At 37.2% G+C, this 26,729-nt stretch overlaps 2 protein-coding genes across 5 annotated transcripts in view; both read left to right on the top strand.

Moving 5' to 3' along the window:
- Window positions 1–1,139, top strand: part of hnrpkl (heterogeneous nuclear ribonucleoprotein K, like) — a 36,081-nt gene extending 34,942 nt beyond the window's left edge. For both annotated transcript variants that reach the window (XM_038274928.1, XM_038274927.1), the window contains one exon: window positions 190–1,139. In XM_038274928.1, the coding sequence (XP_038130856.1) occupies window positions 190–220 (31 nt within the window). In that variant the 3' untranslated portion in view covers window positions 221–1,139. The remainder of the gene's footprint in view (window positions 1–189) is intronic.
- A 1,943-nt stretch (window positions 1,140–3,082) lies between these two features.
- On the top strand, window positions 3,083–26,557 carry LOC119776519 (guanine nucleotide-binding protein G(q) subunit alpha-like). 3 transcript variants are annotated; one of them, XM_038274930.1, is made up of 8 exons: window positions 3,083–3,276; window positions 3,507–3,663; window positions 9,550–9,734; window positions 16,592–16,740; window positions 16,867–16,995; window positions 21,112–21,241; window positions 21,769–21,922; window positions 25,391–26,557. In XM_038274930.1, exons 2-8 carry the CDS (start codon window positions 3,528–3,530, stop codon window positions 25,579–25,581), a joined length of 1,074 nt encoding a protein of 357 aa, XP_038130858.1. In that variant the 5' UTR covers window positions 3,083–3,276; window positions 3,507–3,527; the 3' UTR covers window positions 25,582–26,557. The 3 variants fall into 3 exon arrangements, with proteins under 3 accessions (XP_038130858.1, XP_038130857.1, XP_038130860.1); XM_038274929.1 differs by having other exon boundaries at window positions 3,083–3,385; XM_038274932.1 differs by having other exon boundaries at window positions 3,083–3,391.
- The last annotated feature ends 172 nt before the right edge of the window (window positions 26,558–26,729 follow it).

The following is a 26,729-nucleotide window of genomic DNA, read 5'->3' as shown; positions in this document are numbered from 1 at the left end:
TCTGGTTGGGGAGTCGGTTCCAGCAGACAGGATTTATTTCCAAACCTTGACCTTGGTTTTTCTATTACAACATCAGCTCCACACGAAGGATGTCTTGCAGCTTGCAGCATCCAGTAATTACAGACCTATGTCATGCTTCTGCTGGCATAAATATTCTTCATGTGTTAACTAAGTTTTCTTTTTTTCCAGTGTGAGGCAGTACTCTGGTCGGTTCTTCTAGAGGGGAGAGAAAAAGGGAGAAGCCATGCTGCCATATTGTTTGCTGACTCTGTTCAGAGCCAACATTCCTCTGCTTTGGGTAGATGTGTCCCTTCCCTTTAACCGTCTCTAGCTACGCCACCAATGTGTTCTCAAGCTTTTATTTAGAGGCCTGAAAAATCCATAATTCAATGTTTGTGTATTATTATTTTTTTTATATATATTTTGCTCTACTGGTATATAACCCATCTGTGTTATTAGGTTTGGTGTTTTGTGAGCCGGCCCTAGGGCTTATTTTTCTTCTTCAGTACAGCAACCGGAATGTACTTTCTTTTTTTTCTTTTGACCTTGTTGGGTGAAAGATATTTTATTATCTACTATTGACTTTTAAGAAAATTTTCCAAACAAAGATGAAAGGTTTTACTTGATTAAAAAACAAAAGGATTAGAAGAAAGTTCTGTAAGTTTTTATTTTAAGGTTTCCATTACGCATCTCCATATGCAAAAGGTGTTTTCTAAGTAGGTTATATCATGGGTTATGGGGGAAACATTCACTTTGGGTCACTAGAAATTAATAGCATCTCAATTTCACAAAGAATGAAAGTTAAATGTTACATTTTATACTTGAACTGAGTTCAAAGAGAAACTGGTTAAGAGTTTGACTTTTCTGTGATAGTATGGAGGTACGACACAGTCAGTCTGTGGTCCAACTGGATATGTGAAAACATCAGATTTTATTGTATTTTAAAAGAACAACAACCTTTTTTTTCATTGTTGCTAAAATTAGATAAAACACGGGCAATCTCAATTATGTTGAAACATAGTTTATATAAAAATAAGCAAATTGACATTTTGCTACTGGCAACTTTTATATGCAGCCAGAAAAGTAAAGTTTACTATCTATCTATCTACCTATATATATATATATATATATATATATATATATATATATATATATATATATATATATATATATATATATATATATATATATATATATATATTAAAAGAAAGTAATAAGGTACCTGCTGGCCCATAACTTGCACACTAAAACACCTATTAATCAAAGTCCAGTATTAACACTGATGCTGCCTTTTCTTTTTTAGAACAACAGTCCAGACCTGTGATTTTTGATGACACATTTTCTGCAGGTTTAATGTGGAAACGATTGTGCTCGACTGTTCAGATAAGAAAAAAAGAATATTTGAAAGATGGTTATACAATTTGTGTATATATTTGCTAAAACCTGCAGTTTTTTTTTTAGTTTGGTTTTGACTAAACTGTGTGATTCTTCCTTGGAACAGAAAATGCCAAACAGCAGATTTACTTGTTTCTTTTTTTTTTTTTTTCCTATGGTGGCCTTTTTGTGCCAAATATTGAAATAAAAGAAAACCTGTTGTATTTTCCCTGTTTAAAACACATTTAAGAAAAAAAATAAAAGAATGTAATAAAATATTAAAGAACAAAGCCGTGTTGAAGATCTATAATTTTTAATGTAGGCATGCTTTTGTAGGAATTTGGCCATTTCAGTTCTTTGCCATTTTTGAGGATTATTTTTAAGGTAGTTTGGTGCCTGAATTTCAGATATGAACTGCAACACATTCAAAAGCAACCTTAATCACTTTAACAGCTGTAGATTTTTATAATCTTCTCTGTGGTTTGAAGTCTGCAGTGATTTCAGGATTTATAGTCATTTTAGTTTGAAAAGGAATCCAGGGTTTCTGCGGGCCATTAAAAGTCATTAAATTATTATTTTTTACATTAAGGCCTTAATTGGAATTAAAATTCATTAAATGTGATTATCATTGTATTTAAAATGCTTTATAAAAAAAATTGTCAAATTTATCAGATTTAACTGTTTCCACGTGTTTGCGTGGAACTGCTTCTGGTTTATCCTAAAGCCATATGTTCGGAATAGAAGCTCGAGGCAGAGAAAAAGCTAAACATTGGGAAAATGCAAATTTTACATAAGTGGCTGGAAAACGAGAAATTCAGGACATGGCTGCAGCCATTTGATGGTAAAGATTACGAAGGATGAAAGTAATGGGTACTTATTGATGGCATTAAAATTATTTCTAAGAGCATTAAAAGAGCATCAAAAGGCATTAAATTAAGAGTTCCTCCTTCCTGTATAAACCCTGGAATCAGAAACTCAACTTTACCAATGTCCACTGGAGATCAGAACTAAAATAAATGGTAAGATGCAATACAAAATCTTCATCAGATGGTAATATTTGATTATTTTCATTATTTTCTCTAATAAAAAAACAACCCAATTACTGAAAAACAAGCCAAATCATGTATGTACAGGGGTATAAAATGGAAGTTAGAAATAAAAAAAAAAAAAAAAAATTGTAGGTCAAAATTGGCAGCATGACAAATTGATCCAGAGCCGTTAGTGTACACAAACTTTTTAAATACAGTTCCTGAAAGTATTTCTGTTTGTGGTGTTACATTTTGAATCTATGTACTGTAAATATTTTCAAACCTTTTCAGTGACTGACACTCCCAGAGGTGGATTTACTATTTTATAGCCTCTGTATTTTTTCTGATCATTGGAAAACATTTCTGGAGATCCAGTTCTTTTAGAGTGATGCCAACTCTGTAAACCCACCAGTGGTAAATTCTGTTTACTATCAGATATTTGTACAAACTGCTGTTAAGTAAATAAAGTCTCAGTCACAGTGCTTTCTATGTGCATTTTTTTATTGTTTGCTTCTCTGGACGACAACCTATAGTATATGCACTTGATGCATTATGATAAAAGGTGAAGAGTCAGCCTGTTGGCCTGTTAAGTGCATCCGTGGTTATCTGCAAAGAACCGGAAATGTGTTTTCCTATAATACAATATTGAAAGCCCACACGATTTCCCATCATAGCTCAGCCCTCTGTCACATGGTTCAGCAGTTAGTTGGGTTACATCCAAGACATCAGGAGGTCAGCCTCTGAATGAACAAGAGCTACATAACTTTCACATTTCTGGACACCATTTTTTCTTTCTTTTATTTTTGCTTTCAAGATTTGAGGGAAGATTAAAGCAGCATAATCAGCGCGCCACGCCCGGAGCCTTGTCATCAGGGTTTGTAATGACTCGCTGCGCAAAATTTGTTACACAAACTATATTTCCTCTTCACTAGAGAGGAACTTTACTTTTCTACTTCCTCATATAGCATTCATCTTGCTTCCAGGTCAGAGTAAGAGTGTTTTGTAGTGCGCAAATTCAACATTTTAGGAGTTTTTAAATCATGCGGCTGTCCAGGTGCGCGCGGCGCTCCTTCCTCACTGTTGTGCGTGTCTGTGCCATGTAAGGTGAGCTGTTATCCAGGAGCGATGACGCTGAGCGCTGTGGGGTCCTGCTGCCTCAGTCCAGAGGCCAAAGAAGCTCGGAGGATCAACTCAGAGATAGAGAGGCAGCTCAGAAAGGACAAGAAGAATTCCCGACTGGAGTTTAAACTCCTACTGCTGGGTAAGGGACAAAAACTTACCAAAAAAAGAATCAAATCAAATATCTTGCATTTATCAAGTTTGGAGGTCTATTTCAGTTTTAAAAGATAATTTAATAAAACTACAAACGCACTTCATGTTTTTAATCTTGCACAAAGTTTATTTTCATTTGTTGTATAACTAAACCTTATAAAAAAAAATACCAAACTCAAAGTGCATATTTGCTGTTTTGTTTGTGACACTAGTGCAGTAACGGTACCAAATGAAAACCAATTAAAATAATCACTTGATTCTTCTATATTCAGCAGCAATCAATAAAGTATTGAAAGTGTTTGATATAAATTATAGACAAAGGTGTAAACATTTTGCTTGCTGTGCGTTGCTTTCTTAAGAGATTTATGTTGCATACATGCTAAACATCATTGTTGCTTACATTCCCTTTATGATCTGTGTGTGAAGCTCTTTGTTTTTATGACTTATACGTAACTGTTACTGGCTTGCTTAATTATGGTGAACCTGTTAAGTTGCGGTTACTCTGTTGCACCATGTCTCAAAGCTAAAATCAGCTCAAACTGGTTTAAGTATCAAAATCTCAATCAGATGATGTTGACACAAGGGGTTTACATAATGGCCATCTAACCAACACATCTGCACTAATTGTGCGATCCTATCGTTTCCGTATAAACCATCATCTCAGGAGTTTTTCAGACATCTTGTTGACCCTTCATTCCAAGGAAATACATAAGCATTACTGGGAACATGTAAGCTGCTTTGCTAAAAACTGACTCTTTGGCAATCTGTACTCCGTACTTTTGATGCAAGAATAAACACGTTGTTGATAATAAAAATAAAAACTTCCTTTGATTGGATGTGGTATTGCAAAAAATACTTTCAGAATCAGAATAGTGTTTGTCATTATGCTCATGTAGGAGTATTTGCATAACAGATTTTTGTGTGAAGCATAAAGGCTTTGACAGCATAAGAAGTAAAAACAACATCACACAATATAATATAAGATAAATGTTAACTGCAGTGAAGGTCAATAAAATTCTGTATATATGCGAGTCAATGGAAGTAATGGGGGCTGCTCAGTGTCGCAGTAGGTAGCACTGCAGAACTTTCCGGGTTTGTTTACTGGTCCGGGATCTTTCTGCATGGAGTTTGCATGTTCTTCCTGTGCTGGCATGGGTTCTCCCCTGGTACTCCGGCTTCCTCCCACAGTCCAAAAACATGACTGTTTGGTTAATTGGCTTCTCTAAATTCTCCTTAGGTGTTATTGTGTGTGTGAATGGTTGTTTGTCCTGTTTGTCTCTGTGTTGCCCTGCAATGGACTGGCGACCTGTCCAGGGTGTGCCCTGCTCTCGCCTGTAGACAGCTGGAGATTGGCACCAGTACCCCTCGCCAACCCCAGCAGGGATAAGCGTGAAGAAAAATGAAAGGGAAGTAATGGATTTTTATTAGGGAAAAAAATTAGTGTAAACCCATTCTCTGATGGTTCTGAACCACTTTCCTGAAGGCTGGGGTACAAACAGACTTTGGGTAAGGTTATGTGTGACGATCCTGGCTGTCCTCTGAACATATTCAGAGTATTTGGAATCCAAATCAGGGAGAAGACATCCGAACATTTTCTTTGCTGGTTTGACCACCTACTGTAAGGAAAGTCCTTTCTTTACCATGAGGTGCAGCTGCCAGTAGGCTTGTCATTGTCTGTGATTAGACCTATAGTGTCCATATGGTTTGCACACTTCAAAAGCAGGTTGGAGTGGAATGCATCTCACATTTATGAGTGAATAATTGTAGAGCAGAGCTCTGAGCACACAGCCTTTCATAAATGTAAATACATGGTCTCAAAACATCATTTTAATTAATTGATTTTTAACTATTTTTTGGAAGTTTCTGATGAAATTATCCTGTTAGATGTAATATATGCATCTCAATGGTTCTTTATTAAATAAGTAGGAAAACTGTCTTACTATCTTTTAAATCTAAATTTTGTGCATCAAATCTTGTTGTTGTGCAATTATGTGATCTTCAGTCATCATTAATTTGGCTAGAAGTCATCACCGTAACAATAGTAACCGTTGTTGCGAACCTTTGTTTACTTGGAGTTTGCTCAGTGACACCACCTGTTCAAGAAGGGCTGAATCCCAAACCACCCCCTAAGTACTAACTCTTAACTATCAAGTGTCACTCCAAATGAAGTCACAATCATAGCTTTGGAAGGCGTCTTGATTGAATGTGGGGTAATAAACGAGAATGGGACGGCCTCTTCCTTCTGATGGAAAAGGAAAGCAGTCGTTGCTATGGCAATACAATGACGTGTCATGTGCTTGGCTGTAGCTCTGTGGCGCCCCTTTTTAAAAACAGATGTATAAGGTAAAATAAAACCATTTCACAGATGACCTTCCAGTTTGGAATTTCCGCAAATCAGTGGAATTTACATTTGGCGGAATTTTTTTCTTCCGCCACCAGGCCGCCGTTAAGAGGGTTAGAGGATAAGTGCACAGGGTTAGTGTTTAAGGGTTTGGGATTGGGCACAGTAGAGTACATCGTCATACCAAACCACTGTTGCCGAACTAAAGCAACCCTTTTAAGGCCAAAAGTAGTTCAGGTTAGCCAAAGGCCGAAGAAAAAAGCAGCAATGTCAGGAGAAGTACTACAATAGATCAGCTAAAGACCTGCCGCAGTTGACTGTGAGGATACAACCATTCCTATCCCACACTGTCTGGAGGATAGGCAGAGTACTGAGGCCAGTGGATGGGAGGTCCTATGAAATTCAGTTGCACTCTGGAAGCATTAGTAGGAGCAATAGCAGAAACATCAGGCGTGCACCAGGTGTGACCTTTACTGACCCTCTCGATATTGAGATCAGCATTCCCAGTCAGCCAAAAGCTGTGCGATGCAAAGAGTCAAACACTGTCCCCATTTCGCACTGTGTAACCGCACGACCTAAACCCATAGAAACTGGCAACAGAGACAGCCCAGTCACAACCAGGGCTGGTCGTTCAGTGGTGCAGCCACAGAGGTATACGGACTGTGTGGTAAAATACTGGTGAAGAAACTGATATGTTGATGTCTACATGCATCCTGCACTATGGCGAAGTAAACAAGCACAAAATTTACAGTTTAAATTTGTTAATATAGATGTTATCATTTGCAAATTTCAGGTTGTGACCTAATATCAACATTGATTTTAGTTGATGTTTACTGTGTTTTCAGTTTTGTTAGATGTTATGTTCATTAGTTTTAGATGTTATGTTGATCAGTTGCTAATGGCAGATTTCGATTTATGACCATATAAAAATGCTTAGGATGTTTTACTACGCCCTGTTCTTGTGAGACTTTTGTTTGTTGGTTATAGACTTATTTTGAGATTTTGAGACAGTACTTACTCTCAAAGGAGAAAAGATGTAAAAATAGGAACTATTGTTGGGAACCTTTGTTCACTTTCTCAAGAATATTTTTAAGTGTGGCACTATGTGTTGAAGACTGGTTTTTGAGTTATTCTACACTATGAGAATAATAAAGTTTGTAACCGGAATGGGTAAACACTAAAAGAAAGAGTCCTTCACAGTAAAAGAGAACAACTTTAACAACCATGACTTTTTTTTATAGAATTTGTATTTTTTAAGTAAATTTATGTCTGGTATGAACTGGTAGAATTAATTTAATTGTTTGGCTTTGATCATAGACCACACATTTGGGAAAGTTTGGGACTTTGGTAAAGTATTAGCTTTCTCTCCTGACATTTATATTCTTCTTTGTTGACATTGTGCTTGACACGTGGTTCAGTGTCTTAGATTCTTAATGTCTAACATGGACACCTTAAGCTTGGTTTATACTTGACACATCTAAGGGATACCTCCTCTTGGGCTTCCACACCCCTCTGTGTGTACTCTGTGCAGGCAGAATTTCTGCACAGAGCCCCTAGGAAAATTTGTAGCTATGCAGACAGATCCACGCAGAACACATGCGCTGTGTCTGAATGTCAGCCCTAACCCCTAAATCCCTCAATCACTCTATAGAACAGGGACTAAATAGTGCACTTTATAGTGAACTCAGTTAACTGACCGTTTGGACAGATAATTACCACTTTTCACTCCCCGTTGGTCCATAACTCTACCTCCCTGCACGGTACCCGTGCCATCTTTATTTGTCGATTTCACTACCCGATCCTTACCTGAAGCTCGATCCATACCATCATCTCATCTACATCCGGGTTGCCCTCGATTTTAATTTCTAAGAAATACCTAAATTATGTTTTTGACTCCTTAAAGAAAGTAAGTATACTAAACTATAATGTGTTTAAGTTTAATAATGTTTTTCCTCAGAAAATAAATGCAATAAAATAATTTCTGTTTTATGTATCGTCTGTTCCCATCTGTAGCGGAAATTTCCGGAAGCGAACTTTTGGCTTCAGGTTTAAACATAAATCTAGTCTTTTTGAGTTTTATTTTTTCCTTTCCTGTTAACCTTATAGTATATAACAAAAAAAGAAGATAAACATGGTTTAATCACATTTTGCCCGACTACTCTATGCATGTCCAATGATTACGTCAGACAGGCTGTTTAATAGAGAAAATGTAAAAAGCATTGGATTGTCTCAGGAAAGTCATAAAAAATGTTTTAAAGATTTAAAGACATTTTTTTATCGATTATAGGATAGAAAAAGTACTCTAGTACCACGATTACATTATTTATGGCAATCTGGATGAATATCTGCTAGCACATGCGCAAATGAGCTGATGGTACAGATTGTGCTTCCGGTATAGATCGGGTAGTGACAGTCGCTGCCACACAATTCCCATCATGCTAAGGGAGGAGAGCTCTCGCAAAGCAATTTGAGACATACCTTCCAAATGGCCATGGAGAGCGAGCACCAGCTCCTGCTGGCCAGAGTTCTTCAAATGTTAACATCTACAGACATCCTGTGATTTAGTTAATAAATATCATGACTATCAACACATTGACGAAAAACTGAAGGAAAGGAACTGCTCTGGCTCTTAAGTGACATGAAGAGGCTTTTTTAAAAGTTTTAAACCACTGTGTTTTCTACTTCCTCGTGTAGTGTGGTGTTGTCAGCTTGCTGTTTGTACTGAACATCCCCCCCACACCCCGGAGCCGGCCAGACTGTGATGGGCGGCTCATTTTTGCATGGAATGTCCGGCGTCAAGCATAATGAGGCCATAATGAGTCCTTTAAACTAAGCTTCCTGTGACCGAGGCAGATCATCTAAACCCTTCTTCTTACTAAGCATGAAAGTTGTCTCTAAAAGGCATTTGGCATACCTAAGTGAGTTGTTGCAAGTATCATTTGTGATTAAAAATGTTACCTAAGTCAGCAGTAGTGACCTAGTTCTTGGCTGTTTCACAAAAAAAGTCTATGGTGTACAATTGCTTGAACTAATGATCTTTGCATCTGCATGTAGATTTTTATCATAATTTCTCTAGAAATGGCTCCAAAAGACTCCCATTGCTCCAAGTATTATCCGAGTGCTGTACTACAAAACCATCTTAAGGAAAGCAAACTGAGTATCTGCTTCGGTTAATTATTAAAAAGTACTGAAATGACCTTTATCTTGCTATGTTGAAAGACTCACTGTGATTGTTAGCACTGGTTATTCAAATAATTAAATCTGAATACATTTGTACATGTACGTTTGAGCCTTTACATTTAGGCCCTGAATTATCCAAACCTCTTATATATTTAGGTTTTAAGGAAACTTTAAGCTTGCCCAATATGTTTATCCTGGCTGGGAGTAAGAAGAAACAGAACATAAGCCCAGACTTAAATCTGAGAGAAATGGAGAGATCTAATCATTAGCTAGCTATAAGGGCTTTTGGTAATACAATCTTTAACCCTCCCTATACTGCATATTAATTAATTACATGTTCCTGTCTGCGTCCAGGAACTGGTGAAAGTGGGAAGAGCACTTTCATCAAGCAGATGAGGATCATCCATGGTCGTGGATACACTGATGAGGATAGGAGAGGCTTCACCAGGCTGATCTATGAGAACATCTTTACAGCTATGCAGGCCATGATCCAAGCCATGAGCACATTACAGATCTCTTACAAGAATCAGTACAACAAGGTATGCCTGACGGGATTTTCTGTCTTTTTCTGTTTCTTTTTGTTGTTGTGTCACTTAAACAAATTGAGAAAGATGTTTGACCTCACACTGTTTCAAAGAAGCATTTGCAAGCTTTTCTTGCAGAACAAGCAGTGCAAATTTACAGTCTAATACACACCCCAGAGAAACACTTCTGGTAATTTTCAACAGTGTTTAGTTTTGCAATGTAGCTGCCAGCAAATTTTGTCTGCTTGCAGAGCAGACTGTCTCCTGTATAAACACATGGTGGTACATGGTAGGCCTATAGAGACAGACAATTCCCTATTAATCCCATAGGAATTTGCACCTGTCACACCAAAGAACACATTAGTCTCTTAAATTTGCTGGCTCATACAAGTATGCAATAGTTAAATAGCAAGAGTTTTAGGTTAGGTTTAGGATGAGATGCAGACACAAGCCTAGTGAGTCAGCTTTTGACTTGTAAGGAGATGGGGCTGTGTAGTAGCTCACAGAACTTAGGATGAATTTGTAGCCCAGGAATAAGATATCAATTTAAATGCATTGATGGTGGCCTAGTGAATTTAACCAGTTTAGATTTTTGAAACTTGAGTGAAGTCAACTTAAAGGTGCAGCGAGTAGTTTTCCATTGATACTGCCTGTAGCCAAAACATAGAACTGCAAAACTCTTCTGCTCATTCTACAAGTACTTAACAAGGTTTTTTTTATTTTGTTTTATCTTTTTGTTGGTTCCCAGTCGCTTAGGAGTATCCATCTTAAATATAACGCTTCAATTGTTTGTTAGGTTGGACCGATTTTAAATGGATGCTCTTGACGTCACATTTGCAGAACAGCATGGGAACACCTGACCTGAAGTACATTCAGAGAAAATGGGCTACAGGCTTATGCATTGGTGCTGAACTACTGAGGTGTCACTCTAATTATCAAATGTCGTTTTAGTTATTAAAGGTAAAATAAAAAAGCTATTTTAAAGATAGTTAAAATGTACAAATGTTTCTTTAAAAACTGAATATTTATTCAGTTTCTCTTTAATCCATATGGTGTAGAAAAAAGGTTGCCAAATTTTTTCAGCTTTTGACCCACAAATAATGCCAGAGCCTCATTAGCCAAAGTGTTTCTCAGTTATACAAAAATTTCTTCAACATTAATAATACAGATGTGAAAATATTACTATAATTAATAACCAAAGTAGTTTATTTAGTCATTTTTAAGTGATGCTTATATCTTTCAGCACTTTATCATAAATCTTTATTATAAATCATTTATTTTTTTTGATATACTTCAGTAAAAATGTACAAAATGTCTTTTTAAAAACTGAATTTTTATTTGCCGGGTCATCCACTGTGCTTTAGCAGTTTGCTCAACATGTCTTTCACTTCCACCCGTAATATGACTCTCAACACTATACCTAGCAAAGAGAGAGTGAACCTTTTACAATCTATTTTACTTTGAGTCTCTGGCTCTGATGTTGCTGCCTAAGTGATTCTTTTTTCCAATGGAGTTCAAAATGAGGTAATTGTTCCCACTTCTTATTGCAAAGCAGTATTTTGCTTACACACATACACACCCAACAGCTGCAGAATATGCTGAGTATATATTTTCATAACAGGACTATGTGTACTGAATGCCCATTATACAGGAGGCTGTAAAAGGAAGACTTGGAAGGCTGCTACATAAAACACACGGTCCCTTTATGATCCCTTTGCAAAGATATTCCCCAATTGTACTTTATCATGCGTTGCTTAAATACGACGACAAACATCTACCATTTTGTTTTGATTTTATGCAACAGACCAAAAGTGATTCTGAAAAGTATTGTGCTTACCTACTTTACTCCAACACTCTCAAATAAAAACACAAACCAAACTGCCTTGCCTCATTAGCAAATAGTCATCCTGTTGGTATTTAGATCCTACAATAAACCCAACTGTTCTACTCAGGTCAAGAGGTTTGCTAGAGAATACTTGTATGGTAAAAGACTCATGAAAACCTGGAAACACCCCAAACATGTTAGAAATAGGTTAAGGTTAGATCAAGAAATATCTAAAGGTTTGATTATTACACAGAGCACTGGTTAGTTCCTTGTCTGTGAATGGAAAGAGTTAAATTAAATTCAATTTATTTATTTAGTGTCAATTCACAACACATGTCCTCTTGAGGTACTTTACAGAGATTATTCAGCGAGATCATATAGTCAGATTGAATGAAAGTTTTCTATCCAAGGAAAGCCAGCTGATTGCATTGATTCATTGACTCAAAGGCAATTCCTCACACCAACCATGCTTGTTGTGACAGTGGAGAGGAAAATTTCCTTTTAAAAGGAAGAGAGCTGCAGAACCAGTCTCGGTGTGAGGGGCCATCTGGCGAGGCCGACTAGGGTTCAAGGAGACAAAAGCAGACATAGAAACAGAAACATAGATGCAAAAAGCAACTATCAACCAGCTCCACAGGCGGCCCCATCCAGGAAACACACAGCCTGGCAGACAAGCTCTGAGCCAGCTTCCATGTCAGACGATGAAGAGAGCACATCCAGCCAGTCACAGTCAGAGAAACAGGACTACACTGAAAACAGCCCGAGCTCCAACACCTATAAACAAGTGTTTATGACGCTAGCAAAGCTTATATTTCTCTCCAGGATGGTGTCACAGGGAAAACAGTAATAGACCAGATGAAAATACTATGATGAGAAAAAGCAGAGAAAGGATAACATTAGAGATTGAACTAACAACTTATGTTGAACGGGAGAATACAGATAGAATGATGAAAAGGGGTCCCAATGTCCGCCAGCAGTCTAAGCCTATAGCAGCATATCATAGCTCAGGGTAACCTGAGCCACACTAACTAGAAGCTTTATCAAAAAGGAAAGTTTTAAGCCTACCTAGTTTCTCAGCAATGCTGACTTCCTAAATGAACTGAACAACTTCTTTTGAAGGTTTGAGGCACTAAACAGCACTCCAGCAGTGAAAGCTGTTCCACACCAGGGGGGAGGAGGCACTAAACCTGAACATAGCAGAAGTGAGGAAAACTCTCAGGAGAGTCAAGCCAAGGAAGGCCCCAGGGCCTGATAACATACCTGGGCGGTTGTATAAGGAGTGTGCAGTTCAGCTGGCAGGTGTCCTTACAGACATTTTCAACACCTCGCTGGACCAATCCATAGTGCCAGCATGTTTCAAGTCTGCCACCATTATTCCAGTCCCAAAGAAACCTCAGGTTCCCTCAGAAGACAAAGGAGATCATCTTGGACTTCAGGAAGAATCGGCCTAACCACGCTCCACTGGTCATCAACAGCTCAGCTGTAGAGGTGGGCAAAAGCACCAAATTCCTGGGGGTGCACATCACAAACACCCTCACCTGGAATGTAAACACCACCTCACTGGTCAAAAGGGCACAGAAGCGCATGTACTTCTTGCAGAGGATGAGGAGAGCCCACCTGCCCCTGCCCATCTGCATGACCTTCTACAGAAGCACCATAGAGAGCATTCTGACCAGCATCTCAGACTGGAAGAATGAGAGAAGAGTGGTGGGAAACTCAGAGAGGATCATTGGGGCTCCTCTTGCCTCCATAAAAGACATTTCATCCTAGCACTGCATTTCCCGAGCTCGTAACATCATCAATGACCCCTCACACCACCACCATGGACTGTTCACCCAGCTGCCCTCAGGGACGAGACTTCAAAGCATTGGATGCAGGTCCAGCAGATTGCACAACAGTTTCTTCCCCACTGCCATTAGACTGCTGACTGTTTTGTAAAATGGGTTATTGTATTGTATTTTATTATATTTATTATATTTTATCCTTATATTAAGAAATAAATGTTAGAACTGTAAATTTACACTCATATGTATATATATATATATATATATATATATATATATATATATATATATATATATATATAATTATTATTTTTCAAGGCTGCACTTTGAAAAAGATGAAGTTGTTCTAATTTTTACATTTTTATAAAACACTACAAAATATATATATATATATAGAATTGCAACATTTGTAGGGAAATGCTGAAACAAACATTAGCCTCTGTTATTGTAAAAAAAAAATACATTAATAAAACAAAATATAAAGGGCTTTCTACAGAATTTTGACTTTGATGGTTTAAATAGAAATGTAGATTACAATTTTAAGATTTTTATTCTTAAAAAGGTTCATTTCACTTCAGTTTTGCAATTAGCAGTTAAATATGTCTTATAAAACACCTTTAATTCACTCTTAAGTTGATTGTTGGGACATAGAAAAAATTTATAAAAGTTTGAGGTGTATGAATGGCCTTGCAAAAGTATGAATACTTGGATTATGGATTTACAAAGTATCTACACCTTCTGCAAGGCACAAAAAACAACCAACTTCTGGCCTTGTATTAACATTTGATTGTGTTGCATACATAATAGTTCTTTAATCCCAGTTAGTGTGTATATACTGTACGTGATACATAAATGTGCATTAATAAGATTTAGTAATTTTATAATAATAATTGGTGGATGACAAGATTCAAAAAGAGTCTCCTGAGCAGTTTGTAGTTATCCCATTTTGATTAATATGATTACAACATAAGAATATTGCAGCATTCACAATATAATGCAGGGGATACCTGTCTGCTAGCCTTTTTAACTATGTGCTTTCTCAAGCTTAAAGGAGGAAGCCCATTATGGGGCAGTTGTTTGTTGCAAACCAGCTGGAAATGTGATAAAAATCACTGAGACAATGTTTTTAAACTACACTTAATGAGTGCTGATAAAATCTGCTGGCAGCAGCGGCCACTTAGGCTGGGGAGTCTTCGTGTTTTCTGGCACGTTTCTGTCTGTCTAAAATTACGGGAGGACTCTTTTCCTCATAGTTTGATATTAATAATATAAGCCTTGTATAATGCAAATGCTGTTGCACAAATTCTAACAATTAATAATAATAAAAGATTAATTTATAAAAGTAAATAAGCAGCTCTTAAATTTTTTTTTCATCATTATATTAGAAGTTTCCGATGATTTAATCAGCTTGTTCACATTATTTAGAGAGTTTTAAGATGTATTTCCTAGTAGTTGTGTTTTTCCCAGCTTAGCGGTTTGAGTCGCAGCAATAGCAATAGGAAGGGTACGAATGTTTGCAGTGAGCCATTACAGACTGAGGCAGCTGGGAATGTTTCCCAGTCAGAGATGCAATCGGAAACGAGCATAACTGAATGTAAGCACATTACATTAAATGATCATAATGCTGCTCCAACCTTAAGTAGGTTTTTGCTGAAATATTGATCTGCAGCTTAAAACTTCAAACAAGAGGTGGAAGAACCTTTTTGAAGACTTTTTAATATGAAAAATATATGTGCTGCACTGACTTTATATTCCTGTTACTTTGGAATAAGTTCTGACAGGATAAAAATTAATAATCTATTATGTCACTCTTTGTCTCAAACTTACCTTCTTTTTGATATTTATACATCCAGTTTTTTGTATTTAGCTTTGAAGAGTATAATAAATGTTTCCTGTATTTCTAGACTTAAATGTTTTTAATAGTTGTGTTTCTGCATTTAAAGGAGTTCTGTCCATACTATTGTCTTAAAAGCACAATTATGTAAAGTAGGTGATATCAGCAAATGCGTTCATACTCCTAACATTTCTATGTTTGATAAAGTTTATTAACACAATCTTCATTGTGTTCATTTGAGATTTTATTTTCCAGGCCTATTGAAGGTGTTATAAAATTATGAAGTAGATGCAAAACGATACATGATTTAAACATTTTTGCCAATAAAAATCTGAAAAATGTGGCATGCATTTTCCTTCAGCCCCGTTGACTCTGAGGATCACAAAATCCAGAGCAACAAAATGTCTTTGAAATGTGCGTTACTAAATACCTAATCTAGTCCAGATGTGCAGAGTTTAATCTCAGCTTTTATCCCACAGTTTTGTTATAGAACATTACTGAAAAATCATATTAATGATTTCAAGGAACACAGCAGGACAGGAATAAAGTTGTGGAAGAGTCTAAAGCAGGGTTGTGTTGTACAACAATATCCCATGCTGTAAACACCTTATGGAACAGCATTCAATCCATCACCTGAAAATGAGAATAGGCGGAAGACACTGCAGAGCAAGGAGAACATAAATCAGAGAAACAGCCAGGGCCACTGGTAGCACTGAAGCTCAGGCAGGAGAATCTGTGAACAGAAAAAAACTATTAGTTGTCCATTCCATAAAGCTTTTATTAAAAAGGCAAGAAGAAAACAGTTGTGAAAGGAAGGAGTTCCTCTTGCAGTTTCCCCCAACCCCTGTAGGCAACAGGGGGACTGAGAAAAATGTGAAAATGGAAGCTGTATTTTGATAGGACCAAAATGTAACATTTAATATTTATGCAACCCTCTGTGTGGTAGAAGCACTAACCTTTCAGGTCAACACTTATACACAGCCCACTGTTGTAAAACAAGGTGTTGGTAGCATCATACTATGGGGATACTTTTCCTCAGCAGAGGCAATGAAGCTGGCATGGCAGTGGGTAGGTTAGGACCCCTAAACATACACCCAAATCTCCATAGTTTTAATAAAAGCATATTCATGTGAAAGAATGGACCAGGAAAAGTTAAGAGTTTTGTTCTTCCAAAAGACCTGCAGCATTAATGGCAAAAAACATTGGTTTAAAAAAAAAAAAAAATGACCTAGATATTCCTAACTTGGAAGGTTTTAGTAGTAAAGTAACAAAATCCGAAGGTTTAATGACTATAAATACTGTTACAAGGTACTGTATGTGATTCAAGTAAGTAAAGTCTTAGTCTTGTTACCATGGTGTTCTTGCAACGCTGTTGTATTTCACAATGTGCTTTTTGTATATCTAACTGACATTACATTTTGGGTTTCAGGATAATGCGGAGTTGATCAGTCGCGTTGAAAAGTTAGAAACTTTAAAGAGCCCATACATTGAGGCCTTGATGAGCCTGTGGAGTGACCCGGGAATTCAGGAATGTTACAGTCGGAGGAGGGAATACCAGCTCTCAGACTCAGCCAAATAGTGAGTGTCAACTCCTTAAATACTGTCAAATAATTTAATATTAGGACCTTTTTTAGTTTAAAATTCGATTTTTCAATAATTCAACTGTAATTTGTTTTCCTCTGCAATATCTCTCTTTGCCTTTAGTTATCTGAGTGACTTGGCTCGAATAGCTGATCCTGCTTTTTTGCCAACCCAGCAAGATATCCTGAGAGTCAGGGCTCCCACAACAGGAATAATAGAATATCCGTTTAAGCTAGAAGATGTGGTATTCAGGTAAGTCTTATAGTTTCTGTTTATGCTTATTGCTGCCACAAGATCGCTAGTAAAGCCCCTGTCACACTTTGACGATTTAGCCAGCGTATGCCTGACGTCCGAGAATCTTCTAAAACGCTGGCATGGGAACTTTCTATGTATTTTTTCAATTTTGGGCATATGCATAGAGTATTCATAACAAGTCCGGAACCTATGTCAAATGACAGCCTAATTTATGCATAACGCATGGCAGCGTAATGCCCATGATGTCACAACCCAGTGTTCTGAGGGCGGTAGCAATGCGCCCAGAGGCGCCCAGCCTGCATAAAACGATTTCTTTGATTGTGGCATCAACCTAGCTGCTGTTTACCGCCTGCCAAAAGAAAAGAGTAAATTAATTTAATAAAAAGAAAAGGAAAGAAAGAAGGTTTGCAGTCGCAGCAGATTCAGCGTTATGTCTGCTAGGAAGTTTGTGGGTCGTGGCCGTGGGCGTGAACGCAGGGAGGATCCATCACACTCACCTTCTCGCTCACATTATGATGCAGATGAAGTCTGTAGGGGAACTGATGGTTTCCACCTCTAAACCCCCTTTTATATCAAAACGCCATTATACAGCAGCTGTAAGTTAGAAACATGTTCAGTGGTCGTCTGGAATGCGTCAAATACGTTGATATGCGTTGGAGATAAGTTCTTGATAAGTTACCCTAAGTTATGCATAGGTTTTGGATAAGCTGGAAGCCATGACTTATGAGTAACTCAAACTCAACGAATGTCAACAATCAAATACCTCACGTGTAACTTATGGCCCACGTGTTCGTATACACTGGCAAATGTCGGGAAATTTTAAGCATGCTCAACATTTCTCAATGGACTTGCCCTATGTTGACGTGTGCCAGCGTGTTTCAGTATAGTTCAGCGTACTTTACCGCACTTATAACTTATATAAAACATACTCATAACTTATCCAGCGCATGCCAGATTTTTTGCCAGATTTTTCATATGTCAGGCATCTGCTGTCTAAATCATCAAGGTGTGACTGGGGATTTAAAAATCTGATTTGCCGAAGCCATCAAGGATGAAAAAAGTTACTATTATTACTATAGGATATCGAGAAATACTATTGGTCCTTTTATTTTGTTTCTTTAACTCTGGCATATTTTAAATCATTTTATCATTCCAAACAAAAAACTGCAAAAAGTGGATAGTTGCCTTAACATCATAGAGAAGAATGAGAAGAATAAAACCTAAATATTATTTAGTAATATGTATTTCTAATATCTGTAGTATTTATAATTCAGTGATAATAGATCCGTTAATACCCATTTTATGATGAATAGAGCCTTTTTATTTAAATAATGAGGCAATTTTGGTGTCTTATAATATTGATAGACCATATTAGTTAAGTTCAGCAATGAACGATGTAACAAGGTTTGTCATAAGTTACTTAGATTATAGTAATACACCTACAGTGGCTGCCAATCGCCGTGTTCCTTGAAAACAAGTAAAACCACAAACTGTCATGTAGATGATAGCTGTTCATTGTGTAATAATTTGGTCTGAGTTTGACCAGACTTGCCGTTTTAGATTTTAATTGAAGTTCCAAAGTTCTTCAAAAAAGGTGAGATACCTCTTAATTCAGCTGCTGAATCAGACAGTGTGAGATCTCCATCCCATTTGATTCTTTATTGATGCTGCGAAAAGGATAATAAAAACAAAACTGGAAAAAGTATTTGCTTCATAATTTTCAAAAGTGTCTAAAACATACAGTACACTTGGGTGTACACTTTTAAATGATCCAACCTTTAAGATCATATTATCACGCATTTTACTGTACTTTTGCTTTTCATTTATGTTAATAATTAGTTTTATTATATGAATAATTCATTTTGAATATATTTTAATATAGCAAGTTTATGGGTAAGTATTCAGCAATAACAAAAAAACCTTATAATGGCCACATATGTTAAAAAGTTCTTAGTCCGGGCTACAATAAAATTGAATCACTTTTGAGAGGTTTTTCAAAAAAAGCCTGTTTTTTACACATATTCAAATGTTGAAACATCTGAGCAATGACTTAGCAAATAAATATCTATACCTTACTATGTAATCTTAATGCAACTATTGTAAAACTAAAAGGGTGTTAAATAAAATGGGCAACTGGTACTGGTACACACATAATAAAACAGTTTTAACAAAAGACAAAAAGAAACTATAGCCGCTAACATTAGAGGTGTCCGACTGTTGGTCAGTGCTCCAAAACTCTGGACACAGTTGTTTATTTGTGATTTATTTGGTAATTTAAATTTTACCAATTTAGAAATTCAATTACTTAAAGCTTAAGTTAATTAGTCTGTTCTTTATAGATGCACTTTTGTTTGTGTGTTAATGGCAATATTTGACAAGCAAAGTTATGCACAACATTGCAGTAGACCCCTCAGTGAAACTTAATGTGCAGGATTTGTATATGCTTGCAGTTGTTGCATTTTAGAAGCTCTTGCATTGTATCAGTTGTCCTATAAGGAGATATTTTTCATATAACCTGCATACAGTTTCCACTGAGAGAATGATAACATCAACCCTAACCCTTACATATTAAGGTCCTTCTATGATGGTTCGGCATTTTTTGCTTCTGAGGTTAACTCAATAAATGTAGCCCTGTCTTTGATTGGTTACTTTGTCTCTGCCATGATTTTGATCCAAAATAGTTTAAAATTATAGTTCTTGGTGTTTGTATATAAACTTATGACTTTTGAGAAAATAATTCAAAGTTATATCTCATTATCATAGTTTTTAAAAAGTTCTGCTTATCTTTACTGACCTAAAACAGAGCATGTTTTGTGTTTTTTTTAAATTGGCAATAAAAATAAACAGTTTTGAACTTTATGTCATTAAATATATTCACAGAGGATGGTTTTTGTTGGAAAAAGACTTCATATCTATTGTGTGGGAATGTCATGCATGAAAAAAACACTCAAAATGCAAAGAACACTGTGTCGCATTAGGAATGATTTCTTACGCTTCTTTTTGTTGCCATATTTGCATGATTTCCAATTAGTTAAACTGCAGGAATCAGCACATTACTGCTTTGAATTTGATGATCAGACAAACATGGATCTGTTTGTAGTATACCAGGAAAGATGTTTTAAGAGCCTAATGGGCAAATCACATGAGAAATAGTGCTTCAGGCTCTGTATTCATGTAATATTTAAGTAGGGTGGTTAATATCTCAGCTGTTTTGGGATTATTAGAGGTCATTAAACTTTTCACATATTTGTTAGCTCTGTCAGATGTGTTTATGGTGTTATTATTCTAAGCTTTCATGCGTTAAAGGCTGACTAAACACATCAAGCGCCAGTGTACATTTTACATACAGTACATAAATATATTTATATGGGCAGGAATTTCACAGTCATCTTGTGGTTAAAAACATAATTGCACAAGTGATTCAGTTAATTAGCAGAGGTTCAAAACTAAAAAGCTAAATGTATAAATTAACTCCTGGTGATACCTTGCTAAATGTCCTTTATTAGATTGGAGAGAAATAGAAATACACTTTTTGTGTTGATATTTGAGCAAGTTTATTGAAAAAGATAGAGCTACTTTGGATCGGTTAGTTTTGTGTTATTGAAGTAGAGATTGGGGGGTTTATTCAGAAGATTAAAGATAGTCTTGTTTGTTTGTTGTTATTCTTTTTCATTCAATTTTTAATGTGTTACAACATCATGAAAGGTTCTGTCAAAATTTCACCAGTCTTATTTCTGAGTTAAGGTGAAGTTGGAGAAAACACACGATCCTTCAAATGTGTATTTATTACTCCTAATAGCAATTTACATATTTTTTGCAATGCAGTAATAGCTGATAAAATAGTGCCAAAATGTAACTCTGTTTGTTGTTATTGTTATTCTTATTTGGAAGTCTCATCTGTACACCTTTATATGTTTTTCTTGCCTTTGTGGTCAAGAAGCTTTCCTCTCCTTGTGGGCAGAATATATAGCCACGCCGCTTTCCTCCTCAAACCTTTATTGTATCTTCTACCTTAGGCCTAAGCTGCAGTCTGTAGAAATGTGATAGCATGGTATTAATACTATTTTAATTAATTTGATGATTTTTCTTTATGGCACCAACTTGTTGCCTCAGGATGGTGGACGTAGGTGGCCAGCGTTCTGAGAGGAGGAAATGGATTCATTGCTTTGAAAAAGTCACGTCCATCATGTTCCTGGCGGCGCTAAGCGAATACGATCAGGTTCTAGCTGAGTCCAGCCATGAGGTGAGAAACAGGCTGCTGCTTTTGCCTAAAAAATAAAACCTTCTTTTTCCTCCACACAGTATCTTATTATTCCTGTGCATGGGGGGAGGTGAAAGAGGCTCACTTTGGGATGATAAAAAAAAAAAATCCTTTTAAGGGACACAAAGGGAGATTGTTCTCTTTGTTTAAAGCCAAACGTGTTAAGTGGAAATGATGACCCAGATTTCTGGAGTCCAACACCAGCTTGATGTCTCTCTCCCTTTTTCTCTTTCGTTCTCACTCTCTCACTCCCTCTCTCCATTCCGCTTTCTATTTCACTTTTGGTCACGCTCAAAAGCCTCTTCTCAATCTTCCGTTGTGGCTATGCATGTGGTTGATCTGCAGGGGGAGCCCTTTAGTCACTCTGTTCTGCAAGGGGCGCCTCTGTGGGAAGCTGCTTTCTGTAATGATTTGTCAGGCAGTTGACTTTTCCCATGCAATCATTGCTCAGTTACTGCTTTCAGATTATTCTCCTAACATCTCTCCTTTTGTTCATGTGCTTCTCAAAGAACCGGATGGAGGAGAGCATAGCCTTGTTCGAGACAATCACAAGATACGAATGGTTTAATGGCTCCTCATTCATCCTATTTCTCAACAAGATGGACCTGTTGAAGGAAAAAATCATGTATTCACATTTGGAGGACTATTTTCCAGAGTATAATGGTAAGGGCTAACATTTGAATACCACAGCACCCCCCACATTTACTCCCCCCCCACCTTGTATGTCTTGAAAGCTTTGCAGTATTAGATAAAAAAAATATATCTTTAATCTGAGCACATTTATCAGTGGAGAGGGGAAAAACAAAAAAAAAAACAAACGGGGACAAATATTTTTCTATTTCTGTCACTGATCCCACAATTAGTAGAAATCTTAGCAATTCTTTCAAAAGCTAATAGGGTTCCAATAATCCACCCTTTCCTGTTACCTTTGGGGGTAATTTTTCCCCATCCTGTCTTTAAAATGATAATACATAGACATCAATTCAGCTCAGTTCAAAAATACTTTATCCACCCCCAAAGAAAACTGGAAGATTGTTGTTACTCACACTATGCAAGTTTCTTCAAAGAGTTTGTGTGGAAGGTGATGGCTGTGGGCTGCAAGAATGCCCTGTAGTGGTCCATATTACAGTGACCTTGATTAAGCCTCTGACAGAAGACCATCTCTTGTTGTAGGACACTCTGAGAAAGAAAATGCTCAGGATTATACATTATGCTGCCCCCTTTACAAACATTCCTTCTTTACAAAAATCATCCAGGGCCCAGAACACAGAAGGGGCTCCTTATCAGCCAGTTAAGTGTTTTTTTTTTATTATTAGCCAGCTCCAAAGCTCCTGGAATTACACATGATGGCAGACGATATCCCACTCTTCTCTACAGACTTGTGGAATTAATTGCAACCTCGTGCTGCAGATACTTAAAAAAAAATGTGTGGTGCGCTGCACCTCTTGTAAGCAGCTTTATGTCAGACTCGCACTGAATGTACTTCAGCTGTGGTGCAGGCTTGTTACAGAAAGTCACTCCCACTGAAATCTGCGACCGACCAAGCTTTCATACTGCTGCTCCAGCTTCAGAAATGGTGCTCAGGAGAAAAAAAGTTCATGTTGGTTCACGCTCTTCAGGAGTTATCGGAAAAAAGATTGTTATTGGTGCTAATGTATCCCTTTTAATTCTCAAATAGCCCCTCTGTTTGTGTTTTGCTTTTTCCTTTACTCTAGTCAAGTTAGTGTAGGTTGGTCAATTAATTTTATTCTGAAAGTCAGTGGGACTTTATCCTGCTTTGTACCCTGCTTTTCCTGTTGTTTTAAATTGGGGAGCATGATGTGGGGACGTCTGCGGTGTGTGGCCAAACTTCCTTCTTGCGGAAATACTCTGTTTCTTCTCCAAAACATAATGTTGTCTAGATAAATATTTATCTTTTGCCAATCCTGTCCTTGTTCACTCATGACTGTATCAATCATGCAAATCCCATATCTCCTACAAAAGAATGCCATGATGAGATTATTTTGACACCAATATCCCACAAAGTGGTTCTCCACCTCTGTACTTTTTCAGCTTTTAATCTGGACTCATACTGACATGTACTGGAAGTCTGAAATATGCAGAATGAAAGATGATGTTAAGAGTACAGTCCCCTGTGGCGCTCCTGTGCTGCTGACCACATAAAGAGACAGACAGTACTTCTGTGTAATCCATTTGTCAGATTATCATCACTTCAGACTAGCCAAGTTCTCCATCTGTATTTCTGGATTTCTGAAAAATTAAATCGTGCTGAATCCTTTAGGATATCAAAGAACCTGATCCTGGTTTGTATTGCTGCGTACTTTGATCAAGAGTCATGGTGGTGAAGAAGCAGAATCCAGAGCAAATGTTGATGATAAAACATTTAAAGTGTGGAAAGCTGTGGGTAGCAGGAGAACTGGATGTTGGTTTTTCGCTAAAGGATAGTAGAGGAGAATGCTGAACATGTTCCTGAAATACACAGATTGAAGCATGTGTTCATTCTATCGGCCCTGTATAGACTTACACTGAGCTAATCCCACAACTGCTCAAAGCCTGTGATCCTCCTTATCCCCGACCATAGATCTATCCATTTTTTTCCCTGAAGACCTTGCTGTCTCCAATCTCGACTCATAAGTAGTTATTTCTATACTCCTCAATAACTCCTTGTCATCCACCCTGAAGGCTATCTTTTCTTGTTTAGCAGATCTCTCAGGTCACAGAGTTTATTAGGAAAGCATCTCACTGCTGTGTTGAGGATTAAGTCGTCTGTGGTTTATATATTTGGTCAGACACTCAATCATGGAATTGCTCTCATCCCTATGTGTCAGGTAGAATGAATCCTTAGCCATGGCTTCAAAACACTTCAACAAGTATCTTTGGTTCTCTGTTACAACCTTCTCAAAGTTATTTTCATCATAGATCAAAGGTTTATACATCAGGCAGAGGGATTAAAGAAATATCTAATTTAAGCTAGAAAGATATCGCTTTATAAGTCAGGAAATAGTCACAGGAAAATAACTTCTTGTCTATTGTCTCAACCAGAGCAATGACAAGGATGCTGTATTATCTTGGCTCCAAACAGGTTAAGAAAGAAGGTAGATGTAGGGCTGGTTTTCCTGCAAAGGCCCTGGGAACTTCCTCAGTATTTGCTTATCATGTACACACATATTGTAACCTGATGTGCTGAAGTAAACAGGTTTTACTGTACTATCAAGTGTGTATATTTTAGCCACTATCTAATTGTAAATGTATGTTTAATTCAAACTTTTACGTGACTAAAGCATGCGCTGTCACTACAACTATAAACTGGAGTTTGGAAATCCAATGGTGGGACTTTAACTTGAATCATGCAACAAATTATGAGCCCCATCTTTCAAGCTAATGTAAATTATAGTTAGAATTTACCACACTGATAATTATTATGACTGCAATTATTGTAGTCATAATTATAATCTTAAAAACTCACAGTCAGAAACATGGCTGTCAATGCTCAACATCAGGCACCTTGGTAAACATTGTTAATGATCTTCAATGCTGCAGTGGTGTTTTTGTTGGAGCGTTGGACATCGAAGTCGGAAGATTTTAAATAATCTGTTTTCCTCGGCCAGAAAACAAACACAGGGTGATCATTGTTAAGCAGGATTATCATCTTCAACGTACAGATACGTTTCATCAGATGAAAAAAAGATGAAGAAAATTCAAACCGCCTCCACAGCCCTCTCAGTCTGCAGGAGAAAGTGTGTTATAGAAGCAGCAGGCTGTAGATGAGGTTGTGGAGGGAGAGCTGGTCAGTGATCCATCTCTCTGTATGCTCCAGCCTTGTGAAACGTTATTCATGAAGACTGGGTTCATCCAGGATGCCTATAAATGCAGTGCCAGTGTTTTTTATTAAAGTGGTTATCTCTTCATGAGGGAGTAACCCTGCCACATAGATCTATTGTAATCAAAGATTAGATGTCACTATCATTTTAACTGAGAAGTTATACTGCTGCATTAAGATAAGCTTAATTTTTTAAGGTTCAGGTACATCAGGAACTCATTTCTCGTTCAAAAATAATTTTCATTGTATATATGTATTTCAAATTATTTAACTCTAAGCAGATGTCTTGTCTGACCCCCTTTTTCTTTTAGGTCCCAAGCAGGATGCTGAGAAAGCACAAAAGTTCATCTTGCAAATGTTCACCAGTCACAATGAAAACGTGGACAACCGGTTCTACTCCCACTTCACATGCGCCACAGACACAGGGAACATACAGAAGGTGTTCCAGGACGTGAGGCAAACCATCATACAAGAGAACCTGAAAGATCATAACTTGGTGTGAGCGCCTGGTGCTACTACTGTAATTGAACGCAGCCGGCGGACTGGGATGCCTCTGCAGCATCTTCATTTGCTGCTGCTGTTTCACACTTTAATCCAAAACAGGAAATTGGAGGACTTCAGAGCTTGTCATCAAATGACTGTACAGCCAATGCTTTTCAAATTTTCTTGTTAGAGTCTGTAAGTGGATGTCTCTGGCTATTACAAAGTGTGACCTGCCAATTAAAAGTGCTGGCTTTCAGCGGCGTCTAATATAGCGTGAACTCTGAAATTTATTGAGCGCTATGTAGACATTTTGGAGCGGTGGGAATGCACACTGGCAGATTAATAGGGGGAAACATATTTTACTGCCCTGGAATGCCTCAGAGGAATTGTGATGTAGTTGATCTCTCCCTCAGGGAAGGCGTGGGACTGAATGTTCTGAATGCAGAAACCTGGCATCACTAAAACAGTTTGCTGGATTTAAGTTGGATAGCTTGGGTTGTGGCTAGACTAAAAGGGAACAGGTCATAATAAACACTAATCATTAAACTTCAAGCACACTGTGCATGTTTTGTCATTGCTGCATGAAATTCATTTGAATAGGTTTGGATCAGCACTTTGGATCTGTGTGTGCTTACTTTGCTGAAGAAGAAGATGAATTTTCTGTGGAGCATACATGTTTTATGTTTGTTGAGGTTTTTACTGTAAAGGGATAGACACTTGATGTTTTTTGGAGTGATGGTGCAAAGTTGGATAGTTAAACATATTATTTCAAGAATGGTTGTAATGTTAAGCAGTTGTGTTAACTTAAAATGGATATTTATATACCTTTGATACAATTATACTGTCAAATGTTAATAAGCCTATGTTTTGTCTCTGAGCATTAAATTCAGTGTTACAAGGATAAACGGTTAAATGGAAAACTAGGTTCAATAAATGTTTATAAGAAAAAGACATGTTTTTACAGCCCTTTTGCTCCTAACTATAAAAATATAAGTTAAAAATGATATGTATATTCAACTAAAGTGCAAAAGCTTTGTTATCCCCTGAACATTAGACGTAATACATTTTATTGCAGGTCATATTGTATCCCTTCAGCTATTGCTGTTAAAATCAGAATGAAATAAGCCTTCAAAAATTATTTACAAAACTTCTGTTGAATTTTGGCCC

Source organism: Cyprinodon tularosa, unplaced genomic scaffold (genome assembly GCF_016077235.1).
Source record: "Cyprinodon tularosa strain WSP-4 unplaced genomic scaffold, ASM1607723v1 ctg94, whole genome shotgun sequence".
NCBI lineage: Eukaryota > Metazoa > Chordata > Actinopteri > Cyprinodontiformes > Cyprinodontidae > Cyprinodon > Cyprinodon tularosa.
This window is presented reverse-complemented; position numbering and strand designations above follow the sequence as displayed.

Excerpts from the sequence above, each read along its gene's own strand:
- LOC119776519 (XM_038274930.1), top strand. The coding sequence starts at position 3,528 with ATGACGCTGAGCGCTGTGGGGTCCTGCTGCCTCAGTCCAGAGGCCAAA. Across the intron at positions 16,741-16,866 it reads CTCTCAGACTCAGCCAAATA|TTATCTGAGTGACTTGGCTC; the intron begins GTGAGTGTCAAC and ends CTTTGCCTTTAG. Across the intron at positions 21,923-25,390 it reads CTATTTTCCAGAGTATAATG|GTCCCAAGCAGGATGCTGAG; the intron begins GTAAGGGCTAAC and ends TTTTTCTTTTAG.